The 27,600-nt window shown below is 40.4% G+C and overlaps 1 protein-coding gene across 1 annotated transcript; it reads left to right on the top strand.

The window, feature by feature from the left end:
* Window positions 1-20,262: 20,262 nt before the first annotated feature.
* On the top strand, window positions 20,263-22,792 carry LOC110890056. The gene is made up of 3 exons (XM_022137623.1): window positions 20,263-20,908; window positions 21,279-21,328; window positions 22,724-22,792. Exons 1-3 carry the CDS (start codon window positions 20,263-20,265, stop codon window positions 22,790-22,792), a joined length of 765 nt encoding a protein of 254 aa, XP_021993315.1.
* Window positions 22,793-27,600: the final 4,808 nt, after the last annotated feature.

Below are 27,600 nucleotides of genomic sequence, written 5' to 3' on the forward strand. Positions count from 1 at the left end.
ATATGTACATGCCATATAAGCGAAATCAGAAACATCAGATTTCGCTTATATGAACATGGTCATATCAGCAAAATCATCAACAGTATATATAGGTGCACTGTTCATTTGTTGGTATCGCGACTTCCGGAACTGTAACGAAGTGCTGCCAAAATCTGTCCAGGTTGTAATCGTTGTTAAATGCAATATAAGTGACAAATATTATATTATCAAGCTGTTTCCACGTCCATTTCACTGATTCCGCCTTTGAATCGAATTAAAGCTCTTCGATCGACTCCTTCGGGTCATACAACGATCCTACAAGTGGTATCAGAGCTCAGGAAGAAGAGTTTAGCTTGATATCATCCTCATTCTGACTTCTACACCTTCTTTTATCATTCTAGGAAGTTTTATCAGGCAAAACCGGATCAAAATTTCACAAATTATAGATAATTGGACATAGATAAACCCTTGAAAGTTGGACATTGAAATTCGGACTAAAAATGGACCAAATTGACTTCGGACTTGATTTCGCTCATACGAAAATCTTGTGATTTCGCTTATTAGTCATCTTGATTTCTCTCTTGGGTCACATAATCTGAAGGATTTCGCTCATATGTCCACCTCAAAACCTAATTTCGTTCATATGTCAATCTAATTTCGCTTTTGTGGCACAATACTTTGAGGTTTCGCTCCAAAGACACCTGATTTCGCGTTTGAGACACAAAATAACATAATTTCGCTCCAAGATACAAGTTGATTTCGCTCCAAGGGTTCTTAAGTGATTTCACTCTAAGTGTCAAAAACTTGATTTCGCTCTTAAGTGCTATTTCGCTCATAAGGAAGATTTTTGAATCGAAATCATTTCGTGTCGACTGAGTGTCAGTCAGTTTCAGTTTATTTGATATTGATTGTACTGATATTATGTGTTTGTTTGATTTTGTCCAGGTTTGAAGATTAAATTGAGAGATTCAAGAAACATTTTAAAGATGTTGGATTTTGGTGAAGAGTTTTACAACACGTTTTATAATGCGTTTACTTCAGAAGATACACCAATTACTCCAAAGAATGCTACTAAAGTGATATCAGAAAGTTTGAGTTACGATAATGTGTACGGAAATCATCAGAGACCACCAAAGCTCATGAATATCGAAGATTATCACTGGTGGTATGAAAGATTTGAAAATTGGGTGCAAGCTTATGCGTATGATAGCTGGATTTGTTTGACTTTAGGATATGTAAAACCAAGAAATGAAAGACGTGAATTGATCACACTGAAAGATTTCACAGCAGATGATAAAAGAGAACATTCAGCTGAATTGAGAATGAAAACTCTACTTGAACAATCTATCAGAGAGGATATTTTTTCACTGCTTCAGTATGGTGAAACATCTAAGTCAATTTGGGAAGCGTTAAAATTGAAAGCTGAAGGAGGGAAAGATATCAAGAAAAACATATCGCTGTTGAAAAAGGAGTTTGACATGTTTAGCTACATGAAGAATGAAACAGTTCGTCAAATGATAAAACGATTTTGTCATCTGAAGATTGAGTTGGAAAGATTTGAAATTAACAAAGAGAGAGAAGAAATGGTGGATAAACTTGTTGAAGCTTTACTACGTGAAGACGATTGGAAAACATATGTGATTGTGTTGAAAAAATGATGCTAACTTTGATAAACTGACATTAGATCAATTGATAGAAAAAATAGAGGGACATGATCTGTTGATTCAGAAACAAAACAAGATGTCAAGTTCTAACTATCAACAAAATGTTGGTTTGTATTATCGAAGAGGGATGCTACAAAACAATGAATCTCCAAGGATCAAAACGGGTTTTACTGCAGAAAAGACCAGTGATTCATCAAAGAACACATCTTCAAGTTATGATCCAAGATATCATGCATCGTCTGCATCTGGACTGTCAAATTCAAATTCTAACGTTGATTGGAAGAATTCTCCATTGCTGAACAATGAATTTGCTCAACAGCATATGAGTTTTTTAGCCTCCATTCTGGTATCTTACGAAGGTTTAATTGCAGGAAAGATTGGAAATCCTAACATGACAAAAGAGGATTACGATCAGGTGGATCCAGAAGAAATGGAACTCATGGATATTCGCTGGTGCATGGCGAGTGTCATTCGAAGAGCTCAACGATTCATGTAGATCACTGGCAGAAGATGTTTGGAAGGACCAGAAATGAAGATAGGTTTTGACAAGAACAAAGTTACTTGCTTCAAGTGTAAGCAAAAAGGTCACTTCAGGAGAGAATGTACAAACAACAGAGCTGATGAAAGTGTAAATCCGTTCTGTGAGGATTATTACAAGAAGGCCATCTATCACAAGAACAACGAACAACCAACCAGAAAGCAAATTGAAGGAGGATCATCCAAAGAAAAGAGAGCTGCTTTGTCATTCTGTGATCAAAATGATGATAGTATAGATGATGATCATGAAAGATCTGTACAATCTATATTTCAAAGTTATGATTGGGAAAATGTTTAAAAGAGTCAGAAGGACCCAGATTCATAATCTATGATGATGAAGGTTATGATTGGAGTCAACATGATGAAGAGGTTGCCGAAGTGGAAGCTAAAGCAATGACTGCTGAAGTAACACTTACTCGTGAAGAAAGACATGCACGTCTTAGATTGGATGATGTGTATGATGCTTACAAAGAAGCAACACTAGCAGGCAGGTGGAGCAAAGAAAAGGAATGCTATGTTGATCCTCAAGGAAACCCGACGGTTGATCCGAAGACGGTTGACCTTGATGCATTAGTTGCTGCTATACCTACTGTGAGTGTTTGGTGCAAAGGCCTTAGGGAGATTCTAAGGTATAAAGAAAAGGTTGAAGAAGGTATTCGGAAGGTGATATTTGCTAGTCTGGAGAAGAAGAAGAAGAAGATAGTTGAAGAAATTATAACTGAGAGTGAGAAGATGGTGAATGAAGTGAAGAAGGTTGAAGGGAAAGCCGAGGAAGTTGTTGAAGAGAAAAAGCAAGTGGCTGAAGAAGATCAGATTCAGAAAACAGAGGAAACCATAGTGCCAGTCACTGAGGTAATTATTCAAACTGATACTTCTGATAAAATTGATAATGATGATGAACGACAATGCAAGAAATGCATGGAAACGTGCAGTGCTTGTATTGAGAAAGACGAAAAACTCAACAACAGAGACATTGAATTCACTAAAATAGAAAAAAAATTTCAAAGAAAAATGTCATGAGATGATTGAAAATGAAAAGTTTTTGAAACAAGAAAATGAAAAATTGAAACAAAAATGGGGGATGATCTTGAAACAGAAAACAAGATATTAAAAGAAAAGTGTTCAGCTGTTTGCAACGAATGTGTTCCAAAAGACATCAAAATTCAAGAGTTGCAAAAAGAATATGATGTAATGAAATTGTCATATGATACTATAAAAGAAGCATATGAAACTTTAAAAAGTAAAGTCAAAAGTCTAGATGATAGATTGTGTGCTTGTCAAAGAAACACTAAATTTCTTGAAGCTAGATTTGAAGATAAACAAAGAGTTTTAAACCAATATATTAATGATGTTGCTAAGCTTAAACAAGAATTGGCAGATAAAGAAAAGTTGGTCAATAAATTGCAAAGCTATCATTCATCTTCATATATTCTGGAACGTATTTTCAACATCACACCCGATGATACAGAATCTGAAAAGAACAAAAAGGGAATAGGGTCTGAATACCATCAGGTACCACCACCATTGGAGAATAATTATACATTCTATGATGGCGAAAATTTGGAAAAAGTAATCAACATGGTTGACCAGTTACCCGATAACATCGATGTGACTTACACCAAATCTGATGATATCAGTGATTCAGAGGTGGTAGGTAAGGTTGTTGAAAGTGTTTTAAAAGAAGAGTCGGTTGATACAGGTAAAATTGAATCACAAGATGAAAATGAGGGAAATTTTCATGATGAATATCTGAAAAACACAAAATCCGAGAAAAATTTGAATGATGACTCAAAAGGATTGGTTTATACCATGATTGGATCAGACAAATTATTCTTAGATGTTGTATTCTCGATTCAGAATGTGATTTCAGAAAAGGTTGATCAAGTTTTCAAAATGGTTGAGATTGAAAAATCTGAGATTCCAAATTTGCTGGTAAAGGTCACAAAACTTTTTATAACAAACCGGGTTTTAAAAAGAAGAACATGAAGGCTGGTTTGGGTTATAAAAAGAAACAAAATTGGAAGAAAAATGAGATGCCAAATTATCAGGCAAAAATGAGTTTTGTTCAAGGAGACAGTTTAGCAAAAGAAAAAGAACTTAAAATTGAACGACAGTCTAATTCTGAATTTGATGCACAAAAGAGAACGCAACAACCACAGGTCAAAGATGTGTCCATGAGAACATATTTCAAATGTGATAAAAAAGGACATCTTGCACGCAATTGTCCAAATCTAAAACCTGTGGACGATGACAAAAAGAAGGTTGATGTTGAGAAACAAAACTATGAGAATGTGCGATAAAGGTCAACAAGATTTGATTCGAAACAAACTTGGAGGTACAATACAAACAAGTTTGCTTCAAATCAAAATTGGAAATCAAACCAGAATAGGTTCGATTCAAGACAGACCTGGAATTCTCACATACCCAGATTCAGAACAACACAGAGTTGGAAAACATCAGTTGATGTGACAAAACCCAAATAGTTTTGGAAACCAAAAGTTGTTGTTCAAAATCAAAATGTTCAAAAAGATTCACATTTTTACAAACGTGGTACACCAAAAGGTCAGACATGGTTTGTTAAGAAACAAGTAGATTTGGTACAAGATAAGAAAGTTGGAGTTAAAATTGAGAAAGTTTTTGTGAAAAATAACAAAGAATTTCCAGCAATGAATGAAAATTATTTTGTTGAAATGCCTAAGGTTCAACAGACCTGGGCTAAATTGTTCAAGTAATTGAGTTCGTTAAATGTGCAGGTGCTCAAGAATTCTGAATATATTGTGAAAATGGAGATTGGAGCAGCCTGGCACAACAAGAGGAGGAGGCTGCTGCTGGACCCTGTGTTGGTTGAAACAGGGAGTTTATTTGTTTTTCTGTACATAAATAAACAATATTCTCAAAACACTAAAAATTGGAAAAATTAAAAACCAAAAATATGTTTGTTTTTAATTTTTTGTAAAAAATAGAAAATTACAAAAATATATGTTGATTGAATACGCCGAAGCCCTCATGGCTGAACAAAAATGATTACTTTCACCAGATTGAAAAACGGTTTTCAAACTGCAAAAATCAATGTGTTGTAAATCATGGGGGTAATTACTGTTTTTAGTGTAATTCAGTGCACAAGTAGCAGAATATGGATGGCGAAACAAAGCTATTAGCATCCTTTTGTCAAATTTTTTTTAATGGTTTTGCATTTCAGGGGGAGAAAAATTGTCAGAAAATACAAAAACATTAGAAAATTTGAAAAATACAAAAACATGATAAAATTCAAAAATTTAAGTTTTTGTGTAAAAAGAGCAAATGATAGTACATCAGTAGACAATTACAGTATGCTAAAGAAATGTAATGATTAAATAGCGTTAAACAGTCTCACTGATGATGTGCCGATAGGTTTTTATACATTTAGTAAACTTTTTCGGGATATAAACCTAAATTCAAACACTTGCTTATTTCGTGCGGAACACTACTTGGATATATAGGTAACCCCTGAAATCTCGTTTGAAAGGTCCCTTATTCTGAGATACTAGGTCTTTATACTTAGTGATATCTGGGGTATTATTCCGGGACTTCTGCTGAATGGAAGTTCTGACCTAGTCCCCGAATAATACTTTCCACTTTGCTTGAAATATAGCAACCACCCTCAGCATAAAAAACGATGAACCATTGCAAAATGATAATCTTGTGCTGTTGTAACTAAAAGATCCTCTAAAGGGGACACACCAAAAAGTCGAAGCCGTCATCTCTCTGCATATACGGAAGTATCGACCTGAGCTCTCACGGCCCTCGCATTTAACCCCTGACAGATATCATTTGTGGTATACTCACCTGTAAGACTGAATATTTGGGATTCTGGATACGGGAGTATATTCAAGAGGTGGGACACATGAATGAGTTTAAGTCTTAAAACATCTAATTTGTATATCGACAATCTAAGTGAATTGTTTAAATTCTTAATGTGTAACTAAGCTCAACAGTACTTGTGACTTGTCAAAAACTGATATGATCCTCTGACGCATACTCAAACAAAAATATTGTCTGTAAATATGTTTGTACATATTTTCTTACTGCTTTATATTTTCAGAAAATTCAAAAAGATTTTGATTTCTGCTTTATTTTCGACAACTGATGTCTGAAATGCTGAGTTTCAAAATCTAAGTAAGCTGATTGTGTTTCTGAAAATAAAACAAGTTCATTAATTTGAAACTTGAATTAAAATAAAAAATTTCAAAAACAGTCTGTGACATCTCCAAGGTCATTAACTTGAACTTGGATGATGAACTGTGAGGGAGTTGGATTCTTTAACACTGCCAAATCCTTAAAGTTTGTTGATAGGGGAAGTGGATTAGAGAATTTGATTGACGGTATTAAAATGTTGTTACTTATAAACTGTATGAGTGTTGCAGATAGTGTACCAGACTACGATCCCGAGAACAGAGTGAAGGGGGAGTCTGAAGACAAGTTTGAAGTAAAGAGAAGCTTGTAGATGGAAAGCTAGGCATCGATCCCAAAGCACGGAAGCTTGACGAAAGAGGGAGTCTGCAGCTGATAGAAGAAGAGAAAGATTGATGGATGCTTACATTGTTACAACTTGAAAGAATAGGCAGAATGATCAAGACTGAAGATGTGTCATGATGAAGATTAGTCACTGAAGACTTCGTCAATATTCGAGGGGGAGTCTGTTAGTGCATTGCGTCTATTGACTTCGTCTTGTTTCATGTAATAGGATAGGATAGGATATCCAGTGCACGAGGTTCGAGAAACGATGCTTAGGAGTTAAGGAAGTGATTTCGCTCATATGTACATGCCATATAAGCGAAATCAGAAACATCAGATTTCGCTTATATGAACATGGTCATATCAGCGAAATCATCAACAGTATATATAGGTGCACTGTTCATTTGTTGGTATCGCGACTTCTGGAACTGTAACGAAGTGCTGCCAAAATCTGTCCAGGTTGTAATTGTTGTTAAATGCAATATAAGTGACAGATATTATATTATCAAGCTGTTTCCACGTCCGTTTCACTGATTCCGCCTTTGAGTCGGAATTAAAGCTCTTCTGATCGACTCCATCCGGTCATACAACGATCCTACAGGTGGAGTGTGGGTGAAGTGTGAGAGAGGTGGTTTGCCAAGGATGATTTGCAAGTGAGCCAAGCACCCCTATTTATAGCCGGCATAGAAGCCCGGACACGGCCTCGTGTCCACCCAACTTCTCTTTCTTCATTAATTGCAGTTTGTCTGCATTAGTTGACCATGCCCCCGTGTCCGTTGGGCACGACCCCGTGTGCAGAAGCGTATCTGTACTATCAAGATTTCCTTAGATTCTGCAAATCTTAGAGTTGACCACGACCCCGTGTCCGCTGGGCACGCCCCCGTGGTGGGTGATAGAAGCTTCTACAGCTTTTTCTTTTCTGCAGACACTTGGGCACGCCCCCGTGTTCATTGAACACGGGGCGTGTTCAGCCTTATGTTCTCTTGTTTTTTGCTTGGGAGGATGCTGTCGAGGGGCCGGGCATGCCACGTTTATTCCTTTTCTTGTATTTATGTTAGATTTAGCTGCTTTTTTGCTTCTTTTGTTCATTTGAGCTCATTTAATCCTGAAAATACAAAAGGAAGACAAAAGCACACTTTTTCCAACATTAATACTAAAAAAGGGTTAGTTTTATGCAACAATTGATGTAATTTATATGCTGCATTTTGCACACATCAGCGACAATGAGGCTTCTAACGCAGAACGCCCAGGGAAACTCGTCCCCAAATGGGAAGGACCTTACCTCATCCAAGAGGTATTGGGCAAAGGTGCATACAGGCTACAAACATTAGAGGGAGAACCTAGCGCAAGAACATGGAATGCACAGCAGCTTCGACGCTATTACATGTAAGCTACGTTTACATTCTCTATGTAACCTACCGGCCCACAGGCCGTCTGTCAATAAATAAATGAATAATTCAATGCAATATTGTTTATCTTTTCTATTACAAATGCGTGTTCCACTTTGCGGTATCTACAAGAACAGATTGGCAAAATCTTTATTCACGATACCCACACAAAGTGGTGACCACACACAAATATTGTAATAGGCCAGCAAAGGCAAAACATTGATGCCTATCATGCCGGATACGCACATGCGGTTTTTAAAAAACCTAAACAATTCCTAAACCCTAACGGGATATAAATGGGAATTGACTACTACTTACACGACAAGGGTGTATAGTGTACTCAACCGCGCTTTATAGCCAAAAGAGTCATTCATATACTTGCATACTACCTAGACATGCAAAGGGCAGACTATGACTTAGTATTATTTACATGTGCCTGAAACATTGGCCATAAATAACACTATTTCACTCGCGCTCACACAGTGACAAAGTAAATATTCTTTACTTATACACTATGAGGCACACAAACTTGCATATCACCTAGACATGCAAATGGCAATCTTGGACTTAATGTTATTTACAAAACCTTAAGCATTGGTTTTATAAAACATTATCTCCCATACGTTCGAAAGCAAAAAGTGACAAAACTTGTAAACATTGAGCAAAAGAATAGATTATATATCCAAAAGACTTCCACAGCTATGCGGTGCAAGGGGCTAATACATGAGTTTCTTTAACATTTACATCAAAAAGGTAAAAGAAGGCACGCTGGCCCAACCTAATCTGCTTGTGTACCACTGGTTCCCGCACCATCCTTCGCGCCACCAACGGCTTCCTCCTCCTCAGGTCATTCGTACAACAGCCGCAAACGGTCCACGTAATCTTCCGCCTCCAAACATTTCTCAAAGATTCAGTATTTATGCCATGGAACCCAGATCTTTCATCAGTAAATCTGCTCTTATAAAAAGGGTTCACATGACTAAGGCATTCCTTGTAACCAGCCTTAAATCCAGCCTGCCGCGTACGATCCTTAAGCTCATTGACGGCAGTCGCGTTCTCCGGCGCGTCAAGAATGGTTCCTTCAATCTGCAAAAATACAAGTGACAAGGTTAACAAAGGCAAACCTAAGGATGAGGAAGACACCGGGTAGTTATATGCCCAATACCGTGGTCACGCATCCAATCACGATCTGCCTTAAGCCGATTTAGAGAGGTAATCAAACCATCTTTGACCTCTGCAGCTTCCCTTACCCGCGCTTCAGGTTCACTCGCGCAGGCGGTGACCTCTTCAAGGATGGTCACCCGGTTCTGCACTTCTACCTATCAACAACAAGCGTAGATAAGTGTAAGCAGACAATCAATTACCCTTAAGAAACAAGAAAACAACTCAAGTATTGTCACAGTTCATACCTTGAGTTCCTCAACACTTTATTTAGCTTGGTGCGGTCAGCATCCGCCTCTTCAAGCACCTTGGAAGCACGCGTCTCCGCTTCTTTGGCCGCCGCCTCAGCCGCGTCCTTCTCCTTCATCAGAACAGCATTCGCCGCCTTGAGATTGGTCAACTCCTGACGAACACAGAATAGTTTTTCATTCTCTCTAGCACAAGCTTCCCTCCAACCCTTGCACTCATCAGGAACCTGTTTAAGGCCGACGGTCTGCTTCAACTTCTCAAAAGCAGCTCTATCTTTTTTCAACCGCTCCACACCCTCCCGAGCAGCCTTCATCATCGCCTCAGCTTCAGCACGTAGCCCGGTAGTTTCCTCCTCTCGTCGACCTAAGGCATTGTAGTATTCCATAATAGCATTCGCAATTATGGAACTTCCAACAAGCATGGAAGACAACTGATTTACCCGGTTTTCACGAGGCAAACTACGAGCACGAAGAACTTCAAAAGGGGTACCCAAACCCCTCAAGATATCTCTACAAGCTAAGGGATCGTTGGAGACATCATCCCCTTGCATAACAGTCCAAGGGGGATGGTGATAATCCAAACCCCGGTCTACCGCATAGGAGCGGTAATAAAACTCCAACTCAGTCTCGCTAGGCTGAATGTAAGGTTGATCTTCAACCCCCGTACCCACGGCAGTCGAACCGTATGGCTGCTCAACAACGGGAGACTTCAGTTTCTCAGCAACAGGGGACTTCGATTTCTCATCCCACTGACCTTCAGCATCATGCAGATCAATTAAATTGTTGGACGAATCCAACGTATCAGTAATGATTTCAACCACGGGTTTCTTCGCGGTATCCTCCACCCGAACTGGTGGCGGAGTAACCATCTCAATAGAAGGACTTCTCCTATCCTCCTTCTGAACTTCCACGTCCGCCGCTTTCGGAGAAGACGGAGGAGTGGCAAACAAATGAACCGGTTCTTCCCGGGTTTCTACACAAAACAAAGAATATCTATCAATTACAATTGGGACAACAACACTTGTAACAATAATCTATCAACTTACCAGTTGTAACCGCAGGTGTTGCCTTCGGGATCGCGGTCCCCCGTGTTCTTCTCAACTTAGGAGCTTTTTGATCACCGGCAAGAGGGGTATCTCCTTTCCTCTTCTTATCATCAACAGGCTTGGCACCCACTGATGATCCGTCCGCAGCCGCGGCACCACCTAGAACACCCAAACCCTCAAGGGTGTCAGACACTACCACGTAATCGTCGTATTTGCGTAAACGAGTACGAGAGACACCTGCGACCTACGGCACCAAAGGAGGAACAACAACCGGCTCATGCGGGGTTTCTTCGGTTTGAGAAACCGCTTGTCGCCCATCTTCTGCACGGGCTGTTTGGGAACACCCATCGTAGCAGGGTCTCCCAAAGCCCCGAGATCCGCTGAGTTTTGTCTTCCACTTCATCATGCCCTTCGGAGGGACCATTAGCTTGGGGGTATGATCTCGTTGACGAAAAGAGTAAAACCCCATAGACACAGACAACTGATAAAACCGCCGGAAATCTCCGACGGTGGGTTCTATACCTAGAGCACGAAACGTGTACTTGAAGTTTTAAACTCGGATCATCCCAAAAGGACTGAGTTGAGAAATGTGGAGTTTATACCACTCCAAGACTTCAGCCACAAACACAGTCAACAGCAACCAGAGATTACAGACTCCAAAAAACTCAGCAAACATGGTGACATACCCCGTCGGAGCATCACCGGCGGTGTCATCTTCTTGTGGATAGATGGCCCCATACTCTTGAGGCATCTGAATATCCCTCATAAGCACCTCAAACGACGACCTTGACCATTTAAGAACCGGCAAATTCTCGCCCGGAGCATGACCTTCAGCCTCCTCCTCCGCCGCCACCGGCGACGATGGTTCAGGGTTTTCACCCGAAGTAGAATGTGGGTTTGATGGTTCAGCCATTGGGAAGAAGAAAGAAAATGTCAGATGAGTTCAGAAACTTAGAAATCTCACCGGAAAACCAAAGGGTTTTATCGGAGAAGACGAAGGAACTAAACTTTCTCTCACCGGAAAAGTTTTGGAAATTAAGAACAAGTGAGGGGAAACCCCAAACGGTTTCCCCTTTTATACTCATCGTAATAAATGCATCATAGAAACCGAAACGTCATGCAAAAAAGGAACGAGTTATGCATCACCACGTGTACATGGATGGTTTCTTTGACAGTTACCACGCGCGTGGCCGCCCACGCGCCTGACAAAATGGACTTTTACACTCCTGCTACAGTGCGTTAATTACCTTGGGCAGTGCAAACGTCCTTTCATTTCAGCACATGCCAGGCAAATCCCACCAACTTCTACCAACTCACACGTGCGGTCTACCACGTGTACAACAAACAAAAAAACCACGACAACATTCAAATAAGCGGCATGCGGTTTCTCTGGCATTCCGCACCATAACCCATACCGCATATCGTTTTTACATACCCCTCAAAAAAGGAAAAAAATATATATCTACACTATGTAAAGGGGGATAACCAATACCTTCATATATCCACTACCACACGTGGAATATGCGGAGATGACACACACAAGCCCGCACAGGTGTGTCAGATACTCAGAACCAGCGTTGTTCTTTGGACTGCGAAAACCGCTTCTCAGGAACAGCCAAACCGCATTACCTTAAAGCTTCTTCAAGCTTCAAATCCCTCGTGTCTGGTTCACAACCATAGAGGGGACGCAAACAGCTTCTCCATAGGGAAAAGGATAAGTATGATGAGCGACCGCACGTCAGCAACCCTGACTCCTGATCCTTCAAGAGCTACATCCAAGCATAATACTCTTTTAAAGCGAGTCTTCTGTTACAAACCGCAGACACTCATGAGTCGCTGCGCCTAAACGTAACTACGCGAACGGTAGCTACAGAAGAGCCACGACTAAGTCACCACACAGACGAGCAAAGCTACTTCAAGGAAAACTGCCCTACAACTCCGCGTGAAGGAAAGTGGCTACAGAACGAATGCGGACAAGTTTCACCCAGATTCCTAACCATCCACGGTGCTCTAATTGAGCAATAAGCCAAGCGACAGTGGTAACAAGTCTGCTTATGACTTTGTTTGCCCACCTATGGGCCGCATAGAATAAACAATGGTGGGCACTAACGCGCCTATGACCATGTTTATTTGCCCATAGTTCATCTGAACGATTCGCATAGTTCGACCAAACACGGCCAACAATGACGCAAAATTCCCCACATTGTTCGACCAAACATGGCCATTGATATAAAGGAACAAGGTAACCGCAAAGGACGTGCGGTTACTTGAGCTAAACTGGAAGAACACGAATACCCCACAGACAGGGATCATCGCTACATGTCCAGTTGATGAACATAAAGTGCCAGCAAGGCACTCAAAGCATTGCATCCGCATCCGCATCCGCAGAGGTTACACCTAGAGTCACGTACACTGACATCTTCAGTCACCGTCTCAAAGGTTGGTTCGGCACACCAACCGGTGGCAACCAAACCTGATGACATCAGAAAAAGGTTGACCACACTACCAGATCAAAATTCTCGGCTGAGAATTCCGCATCAGACAGAAAATACTTACCGGTACAGAAGAGACGTCACACGACTCTTCCAGATCCCCAGCTTGATTTACTTGAAGCAGGAGCCATCGGTCTGGCCTAGAATCTTCTCCAACTTCTACAGTACCCACTCGACCTCATAGTCTAGTATTCCTCCCACATGTAACTTGCATGAGGAAACAACACTAGACTGGGGGGACTTGAAGGGGTATGGTCCCAGATCTCGCACCAACATGTCCGCAAGTGACCATTACCCTTATCGAAAATCCCCACCGGCAAGAACTTATCAGTGTCCGTGCGGGCACGCGTGAACACAGTGGTCGAATCCAATCGGTCAAGTGATGAGGAGATTTACCTTGTGTATGAAAATGGTTGTTGCACATAGCGACGCGGCTTAGCACCGCGCTCTATGAACATTTCCGTCACGACAAGGGATGCAGAAAGAATAGTCATCAGGTATGGCGATGCGGCCTCGCACCGCATCCCATAAATGTCTGCGTCGGACCAAGGCATCCTACTGACAATGCAAGTGGGACTGACACCTTGACTAAGGTAGCCAAAACAGCAAGTGGCACTGCCGACAGTCATCTGTCAGCCCATACGTAAACGACACTGGCGCACAGACTAACACCACAGTAGGATGTGGCATCACCACCGTAAACGACAAGCCTGACACACCTGCAAGAGGTTATGCGTTGTCAGTCTAGCCACTGAATTACCCTCCTTCACTTCTCGGCTATAAATACCCATCCCGGACCAGGTTTGAGGTATCGCTTATCAACTCTCTCACTACTACTACTATCACACACTTTGCCTCTTAAGTAAATTTCTGATTCTCACGCCGGAGATTGGTTACAAGGAGCACCACCCACCCCATCCTCCTTGTTACGAGTCACGGTGTGTTTCCCTTGTGCAGGAGACAGATCAGTGGACGATCCAGCCACCAATCATCGGAAAGAAGGGATTAACCCTACTTGACGAGACCAGTGAATTAACCTCTCTTGGTTATCCACTGTTTCATTATGATCAATACTCGGTGATGTTGATTTTAACAAAATCTAACGATTACTTGTGGCTTTCAAAAAGGCAAACCCAACCGACGAAAGTCGTTGGGTTGGCCGGATAGGCCAAAACATTTTGGTTCGACAGTTCGAACTAGTTTTTATATATATATGTTTGAGTAAACTACAGTTTTACCCCCGAGGTTTGGGGGCGCAAACTATAACAACCCTCCTAAAATATTTTCGACACCCCTAAAATATTTAGAACATCCCTATACGTCCTAAAATACACCCCATATACGAGAAACAACCCCAAATACCTTTATTTTTATAAAAAATAAAAACAATCAAGATTTAATGGGTGCTCGCGGCCCGCGAAGACTTAGTCTTCGGTTTACGCAGGCCGCGACAACTAAACTCTAGGAGAAACCCTAGTGTGCCACGTGTCATGCCATCTGTCAAACCTACACTTGTGAGTCGACCAAGCTAGGCCCTACACACCCTACGTCGCGGGGCATGAAGACCCCTTTTATATCCTTCGCGGGCCGCGAGGAAGTGTCGATCAGACACTATAAATAGAAGGCATCGGCCTTCAGTCACAACTCGTTCATAATTCGCAATTCTCTCTCAATTTCTATATAGTATAAGTGATACTCGGGCATTATACCCACTAAAATAGCGAAGTTCTGCCTCGTTGTAAGTATCATAACCCCCAGTTACATATTTGATACGCTGCCCGATTGATCTAGCGCTCCGTAACGGCTGTCGAGGCTCTGCCCGACGTAGTCGTTGGAGTTCTGTCTCGCGGAGGGTATAACTAATGTAAATTTTGGGTTATTATACTAACGCGTGCGCATTGCTTAATTAATAGATAATAACCAGGAAATCACAAAGGAAAACCCTAAAGTTGCAATGTGAGTAATCTCCTTTTTGTAAACGATTTTGTCAATTGTTTTTACAAAACCTTAAATATTTTATAATGTGATTAGCAGTGATTGAGTCTTTGTAATTCTTCAATTACTGCCGGTATGTTGGGGTTTTGTATTCAAAATGTGGAACACGTTACCATTGGACAACGAGATAGTCAATGAGTAATATGACCCACCAGTCAGGATTGATAGTACTGAATGAGTATTGTGTAGAATAAACATTGTAATCGCTCTCAATACTGTGAAATGATAAAACTCTTCTTGATTAAATTGGGATTCACTCACCAGTATTTCCCACTGACAAAATGTTTTTAAACGCGTCTCAGGTAACAAAAATGTGAAAGCCAATTAGAAGCCAGCTTGACATCACTGAAGGCTTGGAAAAGTGGCTATAAAAAGTTACCTAATTAAAAAAGATGTTTTATTTCAATAAAATAGGGTTTATCCCTATAAACCTGTTTGTAACAAAAACTTGGGTTTTATCCCAATATGTTTATTATTATAAAATGTGGTGTTTTACTCTGATAAAATATTTCCTAACTACGGTCCTGATGAAATTTCCGCTGCCAAATAATGATAAACCCCGATACAACCATCTCTGAGTAGGCCCCGACCGCCTGCCTTTCGAGGCAGGGGTCGGGGGTTGCAACAGAAGGTGGTATCAGAGCTACAGCCACTGATTTCAGCCACAGAAATGTTCTGCTGACACCAAAATTTTATCTGTTATGTTAGGAAATTATATACGGAACTACGTGCGTATTTAATTGTTTTGTGTTATTTGACAATTTGTTAGTTTACAGTATCAGTGACCAAGGACCTTCGGACGCTTACCGTCAACTGTCCAGCTCACCTAGGGACGAAGGAACTTTTTCCCAGCCTACCCCCTCGGGGTATTCGGCTGATACCGAAGAAGAGATTTTCGTATTCAAAGCACAATTTGAAGAGCCATTCCCTACCAAGAAAAGATGATGGTTCAGCAGAGGAGCTCATGAACGTAGAAAAAGGATGAGAAAACTTCAGCAACAGTGGGCCTTAGCAGCGGCCAATAGAGAAATGAATGTTCAAACTCAGGATATACTCAATAGGAGATTAGCAAATTTTCATATCTTAGCTACCACAGCTGCAGACTCGAATTTGGAACAACTCATAGCACCCCAGCCGTTACCACTATTTCCCACACAACCTATGGAAATTGAGCCAAACCCAGTAGACCAAATACCAATGCCTGACTTTGACCCAGCTGACATCCCTAGAGTACCAGCACCCCATCTTCCAGACTATGACCCATGGTTTGATGACTACAGGGATTACCAACAACTTTACCCAATAGAGGAACCTATGCAGAACCTAGTAGCACCCTATCCAAACCTTGACCCTCTGGACCCATATTTTGATAATGACCAAGATATCAGGGAAATCCTAGAGAACCCTTACCCACACGAAGAACTGATGCCCCATTTTCCTGACCCAATACCAGCACCAGCCCCACCCATGAGCACTGAGAATGTGCAAGAACTCCGCACCTTTGGTGAGGAGATATTAGAAGGAAGTGAGAGAATGAGACAGATAAGTTGGAAATATGACGAGCATAACATGCAGTTTTGGATGAACCCGTACCATTAATAGTAATAATAATAATAATAATATATGTATATATATATATATATACACATATATGATATGTTTATATCTTAAAAAAAAGATAATAACTACGAATGCATATTAGTATTGTATTTTAGATTTCAGTCACGGTTTGTACTAGACGCATATATCTAAAATAGAGTAAAGGTCGCAATGTTCGATGATTTTGATCAATATGCTTGTTGTGTGATTGTTTGCATTGGATATTGTCTTATGATATTAATACGTGGAAAATGTTTATAATCCAGATGGACAACGAAGTGAATCAAGAAAATCCAAATAACGATAATAACCGAAATCAAGTAGATAACAGTGCCATCCAACACATAGTGGCAAAAGGAATTATAGACGCAATGCCATATATTATCAAAACTGTTAAGGAAGCGGAAAATAAAAGTAATGGTGGAAGTAAACGACCACCTACCAAACCTGAACACAGTGTAAACAATGGTCCCTTACTTCAATTGCCAATTCCAAAAAGAAGAAGAATCATGTCTTATGGTTATTCTTACAAAGAATTCTGGTACTGTAAACCAATAGAATTATTTGGCAATGAGGAGGCATTGCAGCCCTACGCTGGATAGAAAAGACTGAGGCAGTCTTAAAAATAAGCAAGTGCGCGGAAGAAGATAAGATAATGTTTGCTTCCTAATAAATTTTTAAACCTTAAAATGACTAGAGTAGACAGCAAGGGTTATACTGCTACATTCTTTAAATATGCTAGAATAGTGCCAACCCTAGCATCACCAGAACCAGTATTAATCTCCCGTTACATCTGGGGATTAATCAGTGAAATTAGACATGTAGTCAAGGCAGCTAGACCACAAACCATAGAAGAAGCTGTAGAACTACTGTTGATGAACTAGTACAAACACAAGAAGAAAACCAAAGGAAGAACCTAGCTCAAAAGCTTACCCAATAATTTCGCTATGGAAATTCGAGTCGTAGGAAAAATGTAGGTTCTACTTCTGCACCCTATTGCAAGTATTGCAAAAGGAAGCATTCTAGAAAATGCTCTATATACTGTAATTTCTGCAAAATATCTTGACACAAGGAAGAAGACTGCAGGAAGAAACCTAACAATAGGATATGCTACAATTGTGGAGAACAAGGTCATATTAAGTCAAATTTCCCGAAACTAGCAACAGCCATGAACATCAACACTACTAAAAATGCTAGAGCATTTGTTCTGACTGCAGAAGAAGCAAAAATGATTCCAGACGTGATTGCCGGTACATTTTTAGTTAATGATGTGTTTGCTAAAGTATTATTTGACTCTGGTGTGAACCAAAGTTTTATTAATACTTCATTTTGCAAACTTCTCAATCAAACATTTTTTAAACGTGTTTCAGGTAACAAATGTGAAAGCCAATTAGAAGCCAGCTGGACAACACTGAAGGCTTGGAAAAGTGGCTATATGAGTTACCTAAATAAAGAAGATGTTTTATTTCAATAAAATAGGGTATATCCCTATAAACCTGTTTGTAACAAAAACTTGGGTTTTATCCCAATATGTTTATTATTATAAAATGTGGTGTTTTACTTTGATAAAATATTTCCTAACTACGGTCCTGATGAAATTTCCGTTGGCAAAAAATGAAAAACCCCAATACCACCATCTCTAAGTAGGCCGCGGCCGCCCGCCTCCTGAGGAAGGGGTCAGGGTTGCGACACAAACACTATTACCCCACATTTTCAAAATTTTACTGCCTTACCCCTTGTCTATTCCCAAGTGCATTAATCTTGGACTCTGCCATCTAAAGCTGTTCAAGTCAAAAATATCTTGGCAATGGTCAAAGGTTATGATGGGGGTATATTATGGTAATTTCCTATGTCTTTACTTAATCAAGTCAACTACCAACCTTCTATTCGTTAACCTATTCCATTTTACACCCTAATCATTCACACCAAACTACTCTCCATTGTCGTCGGCTTCTCCAGCGATAGACCAAGAATTCCGACACCTGCCTTCGTCTTCTCCGGTGAAGAATTCTGACACTAACTGACCTTCACCTCCACCGTTCCCACCGGAAAGCCACCGCGATCGCTGCACCATTCCGTTGTTCAATTTTGCACACATTATCACTCCACATTCCAAATATCATTTACACACATTAATCATTTTAATATATCAACAAATTCTATTATTTCCTTGATGGTTTTTCTGGCTACTTCCAAATCCCCATCGCGCTGGAAGACCAAGAGAAGACGACCTTTACATGTCCATATGGCATGTATGCGTACCGACGCATGCCAGTTGGGTTATGTAACGCTCCAGCTACGTTTCAATGATATATGACTGCCATCTTTCAAGACATGGTTGAGAGTTCTATGGAGGTCTTTATGGATGATTTCTCAGTCTATGGCGATTCGTTTCATCAATGTTTAGGTAATCGTGAGAGGATGATGAAGAGGTGTGTTGAGACGAAGTTGATGCTTAATTGGGAGAAGTGTCAATTCATGGTTATGGAGGGGATTGTATTAGGGCATAAGATTTCTAGATCCGGTATAGAGGTAGATCGTGCCAAGATAGATACGATTAGTAGGCTTACTCCACAGACTAGTGTTAAGTCCATTCGTAGTTTCTTAGGTCATGCGGGCTTCTATAGGTGCTTTATTAAGGATTTTTCCAAGATTACTCGCCCCATGACTCGAATCCTTGAGAAGGACGTCCCTTTTGTCTTCGATAAGGAGTGTCTTCAAGCGTTCCATTTCCTTAAAGAGAAACTCGTGAGTGCGCCCATTCTTGTATCCCCCAATTGAAGCTTACCCTTTGAGCTCATGTGTGACGCGAGCGACTACGCGGTCGGGGCAGTCTTGGGTCAAAGACGGGAGAATCACTTTCACCTGATCTACTATGCGAGTAAAATCCTCAATGACGCCCAAGAGAATTACACCACCACCGAGAAAGAACTTATAGCCATCGTCTTTACTTTCGATAAGTTCCGTTCATACCTTGTGCTTTCAAAAACCATAGTTTTCACCTATTATGCAGCTTTGTGTTATCTTTTCCAAAAGAAAGACGCTAAGCCTCGTCTCATACGATGGATTCTACTTCTCTCCGAATTCGACATAGAGATTAAGGATAAGAAAGGAGCAAAAAATGTCGCGGCAGACCATCTTTCGCGTTTAGAGGATCCTAGTAGGGAGGAGATTCGAGAGGAAGCGATAGGAGATAGATTCCCTCACGAATCCATCGATTTTGTTATGGCAGAGAACGAGGGTTTGCTGTGGTTTAGTGATATAGCTAATTATCTTGCAAACGGGTATGTCATGAAGGATATGAATGCCCAACAAAAGAGGAAGTTGTTTAGAGATGCGAGAAAGTACTTATGGGATGACCCTTACCTCCTTAGGATAGGAGGCGACCGTATTCTTAGGAGGTGTGTTAGTAGGGAAGAGGGTTTAGATATTCTTAGGCATGTTCATGAGGGGTTGACGGGAGGTCATCATGGTGCACACACTACGGCACAAAAAATCTTCGATTGTGGTTTCTTTTGGCCTACGGTAGTCGAGGATGCTATAGAATTTGTTAGGACTTGCGCTGCTTGCCAACGTACCGGCAATATCTCATCCAAGAATGAGATGCCTCAAAATCCTATTCAAGTTCTCTAAATCTTTGATGTATGGGCATCGACTTCATGGGACCTCTTCCCCCTTCTAGTGGGAATCGGTACATCCTCGTGGCGATCGACTACGTTTCGAAGTGGGTTGAAGCTCAAGATTTGCCTACAAAAGATGCCCGAGTGGTGGTGAGATTCCTAAAGAAGTTGTTCACTCGTTTCGGTATTCCTAAAGCCCTCATTGGCGACCGAGGGACACATTTTTGTAATGCCATAATGGAAAAGGCATTGGAGCGATATGGAGTTACTCACTGTTTGTCTACCGCGTACCATCCACAAACAAACGGTCAAGTTGAGAATGTGAATACGGGAGTGAAGAGGATATTAGAGAAAACAGTAGGAAAGAGTCGTAAGGATTGGTTGGATAAACTCGATGATGCTTTGTGGGCATTTCGTACCGCCTACAAAACACTCTTAGGTACTACACCGTTCATGATAGTCTATGGCAAAGCTTGCCATCTTCCGGTAGGATTGGAGCACCGAGCGCTTTGGGCTCTTAAAACCGTGAACTTAGATCTTTCTCATGCGGCTAGGAAGAGGTTTTTCCAAATCCATGAGTTAGAAGCCCTTAGAGATTCGGCGCATGAGCGTTCTTGGAGTATCAAAGAGAAAACGAAGGCGTTGCATGATAGGAGGCTTAAGGGGTTGAAGGAGTTTAAAGTCGGTGATAAAGTGCTCCTTTAAAATTCGAGGTTTAAGTTGTTTCCCAGAAAGTTGAAGTCAAAATGGACGGGACCTTATGTCGTGAAGGAGGTGTTTCCGCATGGTGCAGTTGAGTTACACGATGAAGTTAGTAAGGGATCTTGGAAGGTGAACGGCCACAGGTTAAAGCACTACTTAGGAGGGCCGATTGACAACACCGAGAAGGAGGAAACTTCTCTCGAAGATCTTTAGAACATCACCGTTTAGAGTCTTGAGAGCAATCTCAAGTGTAGACTTTGTATATTAAGTGTCTGTAGTCGTTTCGTAGTTTTCGGGTCACTAATAGTTGTTTTTCGTAGTTTTTTGTTTTTGTGTCGTTTCACGTTTTGCAGGAATTCATCACCGTCAAGGAGCAAGAATCAACGAGAAAATCGAGTTTCAGGTAAGTTTTCATGGTTAAAATGAGTTAGGAAATCGTTTGGCTTGAATTGGGAGGAGTTGGAATTTTTTCTAAGGCACAAACATGCAACAAAATTGAGAAACTTTCTGTTCAAAATAGCTTTTTGGCGACCTGCAGAGCCCACATGAACATCCGTCGTGGGCCGCCAAAAATAAACTAAACACAAAACACTTTTCTAAGTGCCGCGCCCCGCGGAGGAGTCTTCTCTATCCGTCGCGGGCCCCACCCAATTTTAAAACACGTATACAATTGTCTTTTCCCCAAATCTGCAAAACAAAAACCTAATTCCCTTAATTCTACTCGACGACGACCTCATTACACCACATTCCACCTCCGACTTTCACCCATAACTCACGTAAATCCCCTTAAAATCACTCATCAACACCATGGTTCATTCTAATCATCATCATACGGTCCCCAATCACTCGTTTTTCATACGTTTCATACAAAATTCGAAGTGGGTTTTCAAGTTTACAGCTGATTCTCTTAGTTCTCTGTATAACTCGACAACAAGGTATGTTTTCTTGCAATTATTTTGTATAAGTGAGCCTTGTATTTGAGTTTTTAGTGGTATTGTCTTCCAGTTGTAGGTGTCGAAATTGGTCAGGTCCTGTTTTTGCCTGTGTTAGGTTGTTTTTAGGTTAGTAACAGGTAGCAGGAGGTTTGAGTTGGTTGTTACTTACTTAGTACTGGTTGCAGATGGTTGGGTTGGGCGCTAGTGATCTTACTTTGACTTACTTGAGGTTACGGCTTGGATGGTTTGGAATGTTAGGCAGTTTACAATATATGAAGGGTTGGTTTGGTTCCATTGGTTATGCTTTTGTAGTTGGGTTGGATCTAAAAAGGTCGTCTCTTTGTGTATGGTTTATGAGTTGGTGGTATCCTAATTGTTTCGGACAGGAAATAGTGTGGGGATGGGTTTGATGATGTTAAAACTCAGATTTTGGAACAAAAATTAAGTGACCATTGAAATTGTTTGATAAATAAAGCAACTTTTTGAAAGCTGAATTAAACTTTTGACGCTTTAAAGCTTTTATATTATGATTCGGACTCAATATAGGTTTGTTTTAGGCACTCGGGAGTTAATTGCGGACAATTAAAAGTGCCGGAAAGGGGGGGGGGGGGGTTACTAGTGAGGTTCGATTTTAGTATATTTGGGCATTGTTTTGCTTATTTGAAATAGATAACTACTCGCCCGTACTCAATCTCTATCTGGGAAAGGTTCAGTTTAAAATGGAATTATTTTGCAAACGGTCACCCAAACTTACTATGTTTTTGAATTTCGACCGCGAATGAAATGCTATACGGTCGGGGTACTAGTGAGAATAAGGTGAATCATGTGGAGTTATTTTGTTTGATGTGCATGATTGAGAATAGGCTGGCGAACGTGGCGAGTGTGTTGGCGTGGTCGATGAAGAGAACATGGAGAGGAGGTACTGGAGCTAGTATTTACTGTGGCCGTATGTGACGAAGTTAGTGGAGAGTTTGGGGGTATTTAATAGGTATCCAGCTGGGGTTGATGCGTAAGGGACTAGCCTCGAGTTAGATAGGTTTAAAGGAGTTGCAGAGGTCTAGTATAGTTACACTGACAGAGCCAGTCACGTGGGAGACGATTAAGCAGGGTCCACAGGTCCAGCCGCCACCCGATATTGAGGCAGCATCAACATTGTAGGCGGGTGTTCCGACCCGTTATCAGAGGCCACCACAGAGGGCCGAGTTACCTGGGAGACGATATCCACTGGCTCAGCCTCGGCCTGTTCCATTGACACTTGATTCGTCGTACGACCGTATGGAGACGGGATTCGTTCAGTTGCATGGGTATATTGGGAGTGTGAGGCAGTTGATGGAAGAGAGCCACCGTAGTCACGAGGCTGGTCAGAGGAGACTAGAGGATGGCATGCGGGTTATTCTCGGGGGTCTTCATTTGCAGCCACCACCATCTTGGTAGCCACAGCAGACTAAGGCAGGGCCGAGTAGTATGGAGGGCGTGCAGCCTTCTAATGGGTTTGGTGGAGTTGATGAAGAGGACTGGGGTGAGGATGATTGAGGAGACATCAGTTGGAGCTTTCATGGAGTATCTTTCGTTTGGTTATTTTCTTTTTTCATTGTTTTTATCCTCATTATCGGTCTGTACCTAATATTGTGGATAATTTAACTGGTGGGTTGGGAGGGTTTTGGTAGTACGTTTTGTAGGGTTTCGATATGTTATTATCTATATATTATATTTAGTGTGTTCATGTATTGTTGACAGGTTCGATATTGTGATGTCGTTTCCATTCGCATGTACGAGATTAGAAACAGTTTTCTGAGCGTGTTCGGACTGGAGGGCGTATGTGGAAATGACTGGCATACTGACAGTCTCACATATATATTCAGCTAAGTCGTTCGACTAGTATAACTTGTATAATTTTTATTTTTTTCGTTTGGTATTTTAGGTAGTTAAAGTCGTGTTTTCATCCTTGCATTAGGGACAATGCAAATTTTAAGTGTGGGAATGGAGCATTTGAGTCGTAGTTTAGTTCGGTAATTTAGAGTGTCGAGTCATAAATATAAAAATACAAAAAAATTAAAAAATTGAAAAAATCCCAAAAAATTGAAAAATTTTGAAATGTCTCTCGATTAAAGAAGTTTGCAAAATAAAAGCGGAAAATGATAGAAAAATAGATTTTTGTTCGGGTTGCAAATAATGATAATATAAGAATAAATAAATTAAGCCTATGTCTAATTTGGGATGTGTGAGTAGGCTTGGCCCGGTTTTAGGTTCCTTTGAGCTAAAAACATACGTAATTGTTGATTTACTAGTGGGTTCTCATCTAGGAGAGGTAGTGAAGCCGAAAACGTCAATAATAGTATAAGGAATGCCGTTATAAGCTAAGATCGATAGAATTTCTTATCATATAATGGAAATAAAAAAATAATAATAAATAAAAAGAGCTAGACTGAAAAAATTGGCAAGGCCTACGTAATCTCTGTTGGGGATAGTGACTCTGACTTGGAATACCACTGGGATTGTTGAATACTAATGCAAAAATACTGATGCCTATTGTAATCTCTCTTGGGGATGGTGACTCTGATTGGGAATGCCTCTGGGATAAGGTATGCACAGTCTAAAAAGCTCAAAAGAAAGAAGAAAAAAAATATAATAAAGATGTGACAACCGTAAAAAATCCAGGTATCCGTATAACTAATTAATCTTGATCAATGCCTAATGACTGTGTTGAATTACAATTAATGACTTGAACTGCTTTCTGATTATTGCTTTATACACACATGTGCATCACATATTGCAAATGACATATCATTGATTACATGAGAACTTTATTGACACAAATGATGCGCGAAACACAGTTAGCACAGTTAACAGACAAACCGGGAAAATGCTGACGGAGTTCAGTACATAGACAGACAGTGTTTTGAGACCCAGTATGAGTCAGAAACTAAGTACTACAGTAGCATAGAGTGTAGGGAAGTAAGGATCACAAAATTGCTTTTCTAGGTGATAGTTTAAGTGTCGGAATGTGCCTAAAACTCACCCAAAGTGCTGAATTTAGCAAAATTCAGCAAAAATCAACATTTTAACAATCTAATTTTATGCTGAAACTTGATCCTTGAATGCTTTCCTAAGTGTCGGGAATTAAAAGTGTCACAAAAAGATACATAAAGCACACTAAACTGCAAGGTTTAGCACTTTAACGAATCAGTATCTAACCGAACAACCGGACCCTACCCGAAACATCAAATTTACACTAGAAGCATTGTTTTAATGTTTCCAAGCTAGTTATGATCCCCGAACATCATAACACCTCCTAAAAATATCTAATAACTAAAACACGTAATGAACACTTGGATTTGAACTAATTTGCAACTAAAGGGTTAAACCTACACCTATACCCCCCACCTATGGACGGCCATGCCTCATGATGTGTGCAAAATGCAACATATAAATTAGATCAATTATGACATAAAACTAACCCTTTTTTAGTACTAATGTTGGAAAAAGTGTGCTTTTGTCTTCCTTTTGTATTTTCAGGATTAAATGAGCTCAAATGAACAAAAGAAGCAAAAAGGCAACTAAATCTAACATAAATACAGGAAAAGGAATAAACAAAGCATGCCCGACCCCTCGACAGCATCCTCTCAAGCAAAAACAAGAGAACAGAAGGCTGAATACGCCCCGTGCTCACTGAACACGGGGGCGTGCCCAAGTGTCTACATAAAAGACAAAGTTGTAGAAGCTTCTATCACCCACCACGGGGGCGTGCCCAGCGGACATGGGGCCGTGGTCAACTCTAGGATTCGCATAATCTAGGGAAATCTTGATAGTACAGATACGCTTCTGCACACGGGGTCGTGCCCAGCGGACATGGGGGCGTGGTCAACTAATGCAGACAAACTGCAATAAATGAAGAAAGAGAATATGGGTGGACACGGGGCCGTGTCCGGGCTTCTGTGCAGGCTATAAATAGGGGTGCTTGGCTCACTTGCAAATCATCCCTTGGCAAACCACCTCTCTCCCACTTCACCCACACTCCACCACTACCACAACACCATCATCCACCACCATCATCCATCATAGAGTGTGTGTAGCAGTCTCGGTATCCAAGATTGATCGTAAGAGTTCTTGACAATCAAAGGCCATGTTTGCCTAAGTCTCTTACATCACTTGGTGAAGACAAGCATTTAGTATAATACTTTTTATTTTTAATCTTTTCGCACTTTTTATTTGGTTATGTATTAATGACTTTAATAACTAGTTTCTTATGTTGAAGGTGAGTCTTCCTTATCATTTGCCCGTGGTGTCTTGGCGTTATTTTACTGTCTATATAAAATAAAATATTTACACCATTCATATCTCCATGGTCTATATGGAGATATTGTTGGTGCATACGTCTGCCGACTTCGTCTTGTATCGAGTCTTGTATTTGTATAGATAGATCAGGGCACGCAGTACGAGAAAACTGTCAAATATGGGTTTGAAGGTAATTTCGCATGAAATAACAAACTGGTTATTTCGCACGAAATCACTTGGTGATTTCGCACGAAATCTGATTTCGTGTGAATGTAATTTCGCTTGGGGTATTCCGTGCGAAATTAGGCTGCCTATATATAGTGGTCGTGTCTTGTCATTTGTAACTTTCCGGCTTGAGTACCGAACTGCTGCCTTAGTGTCGACTTGCTGTAAATCTTTGTCAAATCAATCAAAAGACAGTTTAAAGTGTATATCTAGCTGAATTAACTTGATACGTCTGTTTCCGCCTTTCGTATCAAGCAAAAACTCTTCTAATCGACTCATTCGGGTCAGAAAACGTTCCTACAAGTGGTATCAGAGCACAGGAGGAAGAGTTCATACCAATTCAGCTTCAAATTCTGATTTCTACACCTTCTTTTTCAAAATTAACAAATTTTCACGGAAAAAATGACTTGAATTTCACACATTATATGCGCAATAGTGTTTTAATAAACCCTTGAAAGTTTCAGACTTAAAATCGGACTATAACCTGATCAAATTTGACAAAAACAGCTCGAGATGATGACATCAGCAGTATTTCGTACGAAATAGAGCTTTGATTTCGCCCGAAATTACATTTTGTAATTAATTTCGCTTGAAAGTGTTGAGTATTTCGCACGAAATTAGTATTTCGTGTGAAAAGTTTGTTGATTTTGCACGAAATTAGTATTTTATGTGAGAATTTCATACGAAATCAGCCTATTTCGCATCTAAGTGGTATTTCGTTTGTTGATTCTGCACGAAATTAGTCATTTCGTGTGAAAAAAAGGTATTTCGTGTGAACTAATTTCGTTTGAAGTTGTTCTGCAGGTTGTTTTCGTTTGAACAGGGTAATTTCGCATCAAAAAAGTTTATTCCGCGTGAAAGTTGATTTCGTTTGAACATTCTGATTTTGTGAAACTTTGAAAACCTAAATATGGAACAGGAATTCTACAAGGTGTTTGCTACTCTGATTACCATTACTCAGCAAGCAATGTTGGAAAATGAAACGGGCACTATGGAAAAACCGCCAAAGCTCATGAATATCGAGGAGTATAAAGGATGGGAAGAACGATTTGAGAATTGGGTGCAAGCTAATTACATGGATGCTTGGGAATGTGTTGAGAAGAAATATGTTAGACCAATGACTGATGATGAGGAGGTTATTGCAATAAAAGATCTTAGTGCTGAAGAGAAAAAGAAATACAAAGATGAAAAAATGATGACTAGTTTATTGCATCAAGTTGTTAAGGAAGATATCTTGGTT

The sequence above is a fragment of the Helianthus annuus genome, chromosome 2 (genome assembly GCF_002127325.2).
Source record: "Helianthus annuus cultivar XRQ/B chromosome 2, HanXRQr2.0-SUNRISE, whole genome shotgun sequence".
Taxonomy (NCBI): Eukaryota; Viridiplantae; Streptophyta; class Magnoliopsida; order Asterales; family Asteraceae; genus Helianthus; species Helianthus annuus.